General features: G+C 43.2%; 2 protein-coding genes across 2 annotated transcripts; both read right to left on the bottom strand.

The window, feature by feature from the left end:
* Positions 1-81: 81 nt before the first annotated feature.
* On the bottom strand, positions 82-2,865 carry LOC116200650 (cation/H(+) antiporter 14). Its single transcript, XM_031531475.1, has 3 exons — positions 2,647-2,865; positions 1,421-2,416; positions 82-1,248 (listed from the first exon to the last, which is right to left on the bottom strand). The coding sequence occupies exons 1-3, from the start codon at positions 2,863-2,865 to the stop codon at positions 82-84; spliced, it is 2,382 nt and encodes a 793-aa protein (XP_031387335.1).
* A 1,977-nt stretch (positions 2,866-4,842) lies between these two features.
* LOC116199315 (cation/H(+) antiporter 15-like) lies at positions 4,843-8,109 on the bottom strand. Its single transcript, XM_031529637.1, has 3 exons — positions 7,457-8,109; positions 6,357-7,361; positions 4,843-6,215 (listed from the first exon to the last, which is right to left on the bottom strand). The coding sequence occupies exons 1-3, from the start codon at positions 7,724-7,726 to the stop codon at positions 5,010-5,012; spliced, it is 2,481 nt and encodes an 826-aa protein (XP_031385497.1). The 5' UTR covers positions 7,727-8,109; the 3' UTR covers positions 4,843-5,009.
* Between the last annotated feature and the right edge of the window lie 2,061 nt (positions 8,110-10,170).

Raw genomic sequence — 10,170 nt, forward strand, 5'->3', positions numbered from 1 at the left:
AAATTCCCTATCTAGTTCCTGTTACTAACTGTATAGTGTAGAAGCTGCATTCCCTTGGAATAAGATTATCAATCTAGTCAGCTAGCTACTGCTTCTATGGCTCGATAGATGTCTCAGAGACGACTGGCTCCCCATTAATGGTTCTTGCTGCACCACCAAAACTGAAAATCGAAAGTTTGAGGCAGCTAGCATGTCCCCGACAACCCCTAGCTCAGGGCACTCGCTCCAATCTGTTAAACCAAGCAAGACAGGGGAGCTCGGGTCTTGATGTTTCCCAACAATAACCATATCGAACTTATCTCCCATCGATCGAATAACATGAGTTGTCTGCAACCCGTCTCTCACGGCCTCCTCCATGTAGGTGATGGACATTTTGTTCCTGATCTTACACCCATTTATCAGATTGCTCATTACGTCGATACCATCACACTTGCCGTGGAGCACACATGGCTCAGAATAGTCTCCCTCGGGTTTGAATTGGACAACTGTGAGACTAATACTTGGGTGCTCGGACATTCTTTTGCTATAAGCCAGTGCCTCGCTATCATCGGGGCCCCCAAAGAAGAGCATACCAACATTATAAGGAGATTGACCGTCAAAACCCGACTTTGTCCCATGTATATAGCTCCGATCCACAAGGACCCCTATGGAGCAAGGGGACTTCTCCAGAACGTTTCTATTTACGTTCCTGATGGAAGGGGAGGAAGTCTCGATTCCTTCTGAGGTCCACTGCTTATGGAATGGGAGGATAATGATGCTCACCTTCTTATCAAGCGCGAGGGTGCAAATGTCATTGTGCATACTTGAGTAGGGGGCGGACGCAGTGAAATGCTGCATTGACACATGCCCTCTTTCTTGCTTCTCGTAATGGTTAAAGGCACTCACGATCTTTTCAGACCGGACTATCTGAAACGGTTTCTTCATAAATTGATAGTGTGAGGTCATGGTAAGCACAGACAATGCGCTCCCACTGAGCTCCAGGAGATGAAGAACGAGAACGGAAAGCGGCTTGTTTCTTGTTGGATTAGAGGCTCTGAGGAGACTTATCATAGGGTATACATGATCTTCGTCATGGATGCATATCAATACCCGTAGATCAAGGTTTTGATTTGTGGACTTAATGGCCCTACGGTTAAAGGCTCTGTATCTTTCCGAAGGGTCATAGAGGTAGCTCACAGTAAATGTTGCGAGCCCCGTCACGACCACCATATTAACCATCAAAAGGGTGAACAGTTGAGTGTTTATCACCTGAAAAAGGTAAAACCGGCAGATTAATAAACATATGGATCATAAAATAAGGAAGAGTGATAATGGAGCACGTGAAACTTTGAAGCTCCACGACGCCATTATCCGATATGTAAGCGTAGTAGTGATGTGTATCACATTACTAGTACTCGCTTTAATTTGCACAAGTGATTACCTTCATGTCCCTCCAGAGGTTATAAATTGCAATCTCCATGATGCCTTTGCAGCAAAGGATCAAAGCGACGCAGAGAGAGTCTCTGAATTTAATATGGAAGCAGAGGAGTGACGGGAAAATGATGCCAGCAAATTTTCCTATATAACCCGCCATTATGAGAAGCTCAAGTTTCAGAGTCGTGCCTGTGGCTAGAGAATGGAGATCGGTCCTTAATCCGCTGAGTGTGCAGTATACTGGTAGGATGAAAGTGGAAGCAAAAGTTTCGAGCTTTTGCACCAAAACTGGGCCTAAGGGTGGCCCGTCCGGTAAAATTAAGCCCAAGAAGAAGGCTCCATGGCTAGAATGTTGACCGAGGCATTCAGCGAGGAAGCACGAGGCTGCGACTATGCATAGGATGAAGACGAAGTGGGTTTCATGCATCGGTTTCTCACCCTCGGATTGCTTCGTGAGCCAGATTATGAAGGGTCGGACTAGGAAGAATAGTACGCAGTAGTAAGAAAGTGTGATGAAGATTGGAAATAAAGGTTCCATTGTCGAGGCTTGCAGGGCCACAGCTAAACCACCGACGACAAAAGCCATGAACCAGCCCAACACATCACTAACCATGGCACTCGAGGCAGCTAGGCGGCCCACCTCAGAATTGATTATGTTGAGGTTGTGAAGAATGCTGAAGGTTACGATACAAGAAGTCATAGAATTTACGGGGAGGAGCAGCGCTATGCCTTTTCGGAGGTTAGCATCAAAAGGGCTGATTCTCTGTATAGTGCCGAGGGTGAAACCTCCTAATGCTAAGGCGAGGACAGAGCCTAGGATAGCTAGAGCAACAGCCTTCTTGCCGGTGTTTCTTAACGTTGTGAGGTCAATATGTACGCCCAGCACAAACATGTGCATCATGAATCCAAACTCGGCAAATGTTCTGAGGATTAGTCTGTCTCCAAGCCGCAGGAACTTATCAGTGTGCGGTGCATGAAGTGCCAGGCTGATCACGGTACCGGCCTAGCACAAACAATTAATAGATATGTCAAGAAACTTCGTTTTAATTTATTAAAAAAAACAAAAGAAAGAAAGAAAGAAAGTACGTCCGTAGCAGGAATCATTGGAGAATATGCAAAAATTGCAGCAAGCAGAACGAACAAAGAAAACACACACATTCGGACATTCCCAAGTTATAAGGAAAAGATGAACCAGGTAATTAATTTAATGGCCGGTGTTGATGAAGTGCTTACTATGACTGATACAATGGTGGTGGATTGGCGGAAAGGCTTGAGAAGGAGACAGAGGAGTTGGGTCATGAAGAAGAATAGGATGAGCTCGGCCAAGACGGTCCTCATGGTGTAAGCAAAGGGATTCCCTCCAGACCAGAAGCGATGGCCAGAGTGCGAAGGTACCGTGTCTACATTCTGGCACACTAACTTCTCATTCAGCACCGTCCCTGTTGCTTCCATTAGTTGCTCGAATTCAATAATAAGCGTCCGGAAAAACGAACAAACAGTGCACCTCCTTTTTTTTTTTTTCCTTGGATTGATGGTGGAAAGAATCGAAGTTTTACAGCTTTTTTCTCTTCCTAGGAGTAGGAGGAAAGGAAAACACCGGATAATTGACTGATGGAAAAGAAAGAGGAAATGAATGAATGAAGGAACGAATGGCTGAGCCAAAAAAAAAAAAACCAGGAAAATGATGGGATGGGAGTCAAGAGGGAAAGTGCAATTTTTAGAACTAGAAGAAGGCATCAAGGCGTGAGAGGGGGCGGGGGGGGGGGGGGGGGGGGGGGGGGGGGGGGGGGGGGAGTAGGAGTTGGGTGGAGAGATGCATGGGATTCCATTGATTTATTAAGCAACAAAAAAGAACCCAAAAAGAGAGAGAGAGAGAGAGAGAGAGAAACGAGGGGGTAAATGGCTCACTGCGGTGGGAAATTTGTGCCTTGATCAGTGCAATGCAAACAACAAAAAGGGAATTAACGGTCTATTAATGATTGGTGAATCTTTGCGTCAGATCAGAGGCATCAGTAATGAATGACGTTATTTTATCCATATATTAGAGTGTAATACCAGCGCACCGCCGCAAGTTGAACATTTTTTTGTTCAATTTCTTTTATTTGTGTTATTAGTTTATATAATAACCAATGTTGGTTTAATTGAAATAATAATAATAAAACTACTCGAATGTAAAAATTATGAACTTTCAATTAATAATAGTGATTCAGGTTTTTTAAAATATTGTACCGATCAATATTTGATACGATATAAAAGTGAATGTCCTTTCCCGTGAGTCCTACTTTGAGGTTTTAATAATTATAATTAGAAAATTATGATCGTAATATAATAGGCCTTAAGTAGCCCTCTTAATTAATTGCATGACTTGCAGTAGAGGTTTGATGTTCATTAAAAACATCTCGTCATATCACAGTCAAGTCAATCAAGCGAGAATTAGTCTCAGTCGGCGTAAAGTTGTGTTCACTGACTAAAAAGACATCTTTAAAATCACAAATAGTAAGAGACTACTTAAATTGGTAATATATTGAAATAACCTTTTTAACTACGTGTGTTAATTTTAGGTGGTCTGGTGCTTGTAATTTGAAAGAGAGCTTTATCCCTTATAAGATTGACTCCACTTGAACCTAGATTAATGGATTACCTATGTGAGTTGGTTTTAGGTGATTTTGTACTTGTAATTGGATAGAGAGCTTTATCCCTTTGGAGAAGGAGCTACATTCCGTAATGAACTGATCATGTTCGAAACCTAGATTAACCGGATCCATTAGTCATTCAAATATCTGATGGTGCTCTAAAAAAATTGTTTGAACGGTTACATTAAATAAAAAAATTGAAATTAAAAAAGAGATCTTGGTGTAGTGACATAAGACGTTGTCCGAAATCAAGAAGTCATAGGTTCGATCCTCACCAGTGGGATTTAGGTGCACTTTTGTTTAATTTTATTTCATTTACTTGTATTAGACCTATGTGCATCCCTTATTACCGAAAAAATACATATATAAGTGCGGTATCCGACCTGACATTAGTATCATTCACGAAAAATATGATACGATGACTCTTGCATTTCATCTTCTGGTTTGTGTCTGCAACAATGGATAGAATCTTGGGAGAATTAATGTATGCATTCACCAAGTTGAAGGCTGGAGCTAGTTAGCCAGCTAGCTAGGTACCGATAGGAAGTGATGGATCGCTATAATTTAATGTTCGATTCAATGCAGAATTATTATCTCAATTATCTCACAAACAGTTGGAAACGTCAACCGCGCTGCAGCCAATCCTACATAATATTACTGTTCGTTTTGAAAATTGGAGATGGGCAGGCAAGTGTACATTATATTGATGACCATATCGGATCCGTGTAGTTTCTCATTCATCCATTTGTATCATCCTCGTGTAAGTAAAATCACACTGATCAAAATAGAAGACTGATAATGCTAACTCCCTATCATTATATAGATTAGATAGATTCTATACAGGTACATAATAATAATAATAATAATTATTATTATTACTACTACTATTATTAATGGAAAGAAAGTGCACGCGGCGTGTATATATGTATATGATGATTGCAGGAAAGAAAAACTAGCTAAATTCTACAATTTAATTCTTCTCAGTCTTGTAGACTCCTCGGGGTCCCTCAATCCCCAGACTCGGGTCTGCTGCTGCACTACCAAGATAAAAGACTCGCCTCCGTTATCATATTCCATGGCGAGTATGTCCCCGATGGTTCCTAATTGATCATCACGACTACTGCATTTCCTGAGCTCCTGCATTAGCTTGGATTCCCCGTGCCTCCTCCCAACCATGACAAGGTCGTAGCAGCCCTTCATGGATTTAAACACACTCATCACGTCCCCCCGCCCCCTCACCTCCTCCTCCTGGTAAGAGACCCGTTCTTTATTCCTCTGAGCATTATTCTTGCACCTGAAGTCCTCGAGAATCTCGTCATCGAGCATTTTGCTCCTGGCAGTCCCGCTCGCGATCTCCATCGGACCACAGCAGGAGAATCTTATGAGGGTCAGGAGCACATGGGAATGTTCTGACATCCTTCTCGCATAGGCAAGCGCCTCTCTGTCATCTGCTCCACCAAAGAAGAGAACAGCGACCCTGTAGTAGGAGGAAGCCTCGATGTGGTTCGGCCGGTAGTACTTCTTCCTGTTGCTGCGATCGATCAGGACGCCTACAGAGCAAGGAGCCTTGTCGAGAACGTTCTTGTTCAGGTGCCTGAAGGCATGAATTGACTCCACCTTCCCCCAGGGTTGTGTAAACTGCCTGTGGTAAGGGATTATTATGAGGGTGATCCTCTTCTCCAATGCTAAGGAGCAGACGTCATTGTGCATCGTCGCATAAGGAGAGATTCCTTTGTAGAAACGAAGTGTTAATATCTGGCCTTGGTGTTTCTGTTCCATCTTCCTGAACAGATTAAAGATTCGCTCAGACAGGTTTTGGTTCTGAGAGCTGGACGACTTATTGTTCCAATCCTGAGGAAAGTGCGGGATCAGAAGGGATGATGCCCGCCCCACAAGGTTCAGGAGGTGGAGCACACATAAGCTGATGGGGCTGTCCTTGGAAGGATTCGATGCTTCCAGGAGCTTCATAGTCGCGTGCACATTGTCCTCGGTGTGGATGCAGGCAAGTATGCGGAGTTCCTCGTTCTGCCGCTTGTGAAGTATAGTCCTCCTCTTGTAAGCAATGAATCTCCTCGAAGGGTCGTAGAGGATCCTCACTACAGGTGAGATGACTCCTGTCACAACCACCAGAGAGATAATAACAATAGAGAAGCATTCTTCGTTCATGACCTGCACCATTCATGTAATTCCTGTTGATTAAGAGCATTGCAGCTACATATTAGTTGTTGGTATTTACGTACGCCACACGGAATGGATTAATTATTTCAGAAACTAATTCTCATGTGAATATTATAGCAAAGGCTTACTTACGTTGGACATCTTCCAGCTATGAAGGAGAGCCAATTCGATGATGCCTTTGGAGTTCATAATAAGACCGAGAGAGAAGGCATCCCGGAGTGGCATCCTCTGCAAGAGTGCAGGCATCACCACGCCTAAAAGTTTCCCCAGGAAAGAGACGAGAACAATCAGTTGAATCACACCGACATTCTTGAACGACTTTATCGAGAAAACGTTCATCTTCAACCCGCATATAGTGAAGAATAGCGGCATCAGCACCATCGTAACGAAGCAATCAAGCCTCTCCACCAGCGTGGCCCCCAAGGGTGGCCCATCAGGTATGACCAAACCCAGAAGAAACGATGCTACGAAGGCATTGAGACCTATTGCTTCAGCAGTAAATCCACACAATAGCAGTGCTACAAGGACGGAGAAAATGTAGATCTCTTTCACGGGCTTTCCTTCTGGAGTATGCCGGATTGCCCATAAAGCAGCCGGCCGGATCCCAAACACAATGAGCCCGATGAGTAGAGCCATCGATAAGATTGACCCAAAGGAAGTCCTCGACGATTTTGTGGAGGCTAATCGGACTACATAGTTGAGTGTCATGATAGACCAGTGACAAACATCGCAGATCATTGAGGATGAAGATGATAAGCGTCCGATTTCAGAATTAAGTATCTTGAGCTCGGCAAGAAAGCAAGCTACAACAGGGAAGGCTGTCATGGAGAGCATCCCTACTATCAAGTGAATTGCTATAGAGACATTGCGGTCCAAAGAGAGGAAATGATCGAGCAAGAATGCGACGAAGCTGGTCAGCGTGTAGGGCACGAAGAAGCCAAGAGTGCCGATAACCACCGTCCTTTTGCCTGACCTCAGGACAATGAAAGGGTCAATCTTGACCCCAATCAGGAATACAAAGAGCATGAATCCGAAGAGGGCGAAGGTGTCGAAGACGCCCCTGCCTTTAGCTGGGAATACCTTGCTCACAAATGAAGCGTTGAGCCCGAGTACTGAAGGACCTAGAATCACACCACCCTGGAAGAAATAAATCATCAACCTGTCCGCAATTGGCAGTGCGCATGTTCATTTTATTAGTAGAAGGGATAAGCACGCGGACTAAATTAGCTTACAAGGATCTGAGAGACGATGGAGGGCTGGCTGAGGCGCTTGAGAAGGTGGTGGTGAATGGAACGGGTGAAGAGGGAAATGAGGGAGAGCTGGAGCATGAGGAGAGGGACGGAGAAGGCAAAAGGGTCGTCCCCATACCAAATGCCCCGAGAATTGATCGCTGTTATGAGCTGACACGTATAGGGCAACTCAATGCCGTCTTCCCCGCTGCGAGCCCCATGCTGGTCCATAAGGTTGCCTGCTGACAGCTGAAGCATCAACTTCTTCGTCATGATCTGGATCTGGTGATCACATCATTATATCATCACGCCATTGGCAACATTACACGGATAACAATCATGGCTGTGTGTGTATCGTAATTCGTATCCTATCCTATGAATGTCAGGGTAGGAGAAGGCAGGAAAGAGTCACAAACAGAAACCAAGGTTGGCCCAAACACGGAAATACCATTTGAGAAGGGAGAGGTCAATGGATGAACCTGGAACCTGGGGGGGGAGAGAGAGTGAGTGTGTGCGTGTGGGTGTGCGTGTTTGTCAATCAATTCAATGGAGTCTCTTCTCTTTCGTGATGGCCTTTGAATTGCTATTTCTTACGAAATTCAACAAATGGAAGCAAAGGGTGGGATGGGATGGGAGATCTAACTACATATTAACTTCCTACTTTTTTTTCTTTCTTTCGTTTTTTCCTTTTTGGGCCAATTTCATACTAATTTAAGAAACGCAATTTCATTTTTTCTAATTTTAAAAGTACTTAAGAAAATGGGATGAGTAATGTTAATGGCAATGGTGTAGCCCTTTTCTTTTTCTTTACTCGTTTGGATTCCAAACAGTATATATTAATGTACCATGTATTTCTGGGTCTTATGCTCCTCGTTATAAAATATAATTACCATACATTTGTGAAGGAGATTTGTGTTCCTATTGATGATGTAAGCCCGAGATTCTAGTATTTCTTCTTCACAGAAAGGTTTCTCTGAATGTTAGTGATTTGGCTATAAATCCTAGACTTTTGCTTCCTCAAAATCTCACGAAACCGGTGAGGAATTGACAATGTCGGTCTTTTGTGACCTACTCAACGTAATGCATCACAGACGGGCCAAAGTTAGTGATGAAGCTGTATGGATCTCTTGCTATTGCGTTAGCCACAGAGAACCCACCTGACTAGTGTCTTCGGATTCGATATAAAGAAAGACAAGTGCATCTGGGCTAGAGAGGATTACGAAAGCCAGAGCAGAGCATATAGGAAGGGTAACTGCCGGGAAATGAAATGAATGGAGGGGGAGAGGAAGATGGAACTGACTTTAAAAAACAGTTGGAACTTGGAGTAGTGGGCCCCACTCCAGAAGTAGGCCAAGTCCAAGTAAGCAGCCTTTTGATGATTATAAGTGAGCCCCAGCTTAGTGGGCTTGTTGAAGCCCACCCAAGTTCCTTATTCTTACGTGGCATTTAATTCACTGAAATGGAATTAACATATTATAATTAAAAATCGGAGAAAACTTGAATAATTAGAATTAAAATTCTGATTCAAAAGATTTGTTTGGTTGAACCAAAATTATCACGGAATGAGATTTTAAAAAATTATAAAAAAATTGAATGCAATCCTTTTTTAAAAATAAAAATATTAAATAACATAATAATAAATAAAAATATTTTAAAAATACTATGTCATGGTGGCTCCCCACCATGAATGAGCCCACCTGAGCCAACCAAGGCTCGCGGGACACATGGGTGGGTTCACGCTGGGTTGGCGAGGCCAGCTTGGGGGTTGCGATACCCCGACTCAACAAATCCTGGCTCAGGAGACCTGGTTCGCAAAACCTCAAGCCCATGGTTCGTGAGCGATGCCTTGAGCCATGGCTCAATGAACCCAGTGGTCGCCTTGTGCCCATGGCGAGTCTTGAAGCCCCTTTGTCGAGCCTTGACTTGGCGAGGGCTCACAAGTTAGGGTTCCACTGAAATCCTCCCAACGGCTAAATCTCCTCGTGGCGGCGAGATTTGGACACACCAATGCTAGATTTGGCCTTGTCGTGTTGAGACCGGCTAGGAGAGGTTGGTCAAAGGCTGGAGGATGGAAGTTAACTGGCGATAAACGGCGATGGACAACGGTGATGGTGGCAGAGGAAGTTGTCAGATCACGTCTGAGTTTGAGGGTGATTTTATTTTTCCTATATTTGCCGTATTAGCTATTAGGTCAGATTTGCAAAACTGACATGGGGTGGGGGGGGCCAGTTGCAAAACCGACTGAAGGGGGAATAGAAGGGAAGTCGGAATTGAATTTCAGCCCTTAATGTGAAACCAACCGCAGGAATGGGAATGGGTTCTAATTACCCCATCCAAACGCAACGCAAATGTTTATCTTCTTATATATATATAGTATCATAAAGGAAAAGGCTTCCCTTTCATCCCACTTTTCATTTCTCAAAAAGACCTTGACAAGATATTTCTAATTGATAAAAACCATAAAATCTGTATCTATATATGATATAAAGTGAATAAGCTGTTGTCCAGTTAAATGGTCTCATAATATTCAGTTACTAAATGAAATTTTCTCAACTTTTTAATTTTTTTCAAAAAAAAATTCTATTAAACTTTTAAAAATCTATAGATACAGATTTGTGGACCATTCATTATTTTAAAATTTTTTATTTTTAAGACTTATAACATAAAAATATGGATTTGCAGGACCGGCCGTTTTGTTTCAATTTCCTGAACTTTTT

The sequence above is a fragment of the Punica granatum genome, chromosome 3, assembly GCF_007655135.1.
Source record: "Punica granatum isolate Tunisia-2019 chromosome 3, ASM765513v2, whole genome shotgun sequence".
In the NCBI taxonomy this organism is placed as follows: domain Eukaryota; kingdom Viridiplantae; phylum Streptophyta; class Magnoliopsida; order Myrtales; family Lythraceae; genus Punica; species Punica granatum.

Bases quoted from the DNA above. Each gene is read 5' to 3' on its own strand.
- LOC116200650 (XM_031531475.1), bottom strand. From the start codon at position 2,865: ATGGAAGCAACAGGGACGGTGCTGAATGAGAAGTTAGTGTGCCAGAAT. The intron at 2,417-2,646 runs GTAAGCACTTCA...TGTTTGTGCTAG, and splicing joins CCACCATTGTATCAGTCATA to GCCGGTACCGTGATCAGCCT. The intron at 1,249-1,420 runs GTAATCACTTGT...TACCTTTTTCAG, and splicing joins ACCTCTGGAGGGACATGAAG to GTGATAAACACTCAACTGTT.
- LOC116199315 (XM_031529637.1), bottom strand. From the start codon at position 7,726: ATGACGAAGAAGTTGATGCTTCAGCTGTCAGCAGGCAACCTTATGGAC. The intron at 7,362-7,456 runs GTAAGCTAATTT...TATTTCTTCCAG, and splicing joins CCATCGTCTCTCAGATCCTT to GGTGGTGTGATTCTAGGTCC. The intron at 6,216-6,356 runs GTAAGTAAGCCT...TGAATGGTGCAG, and splicing joins ATAGCTGGAAGATGTCCAAC to GTCATGAACGAAGAATGCTT.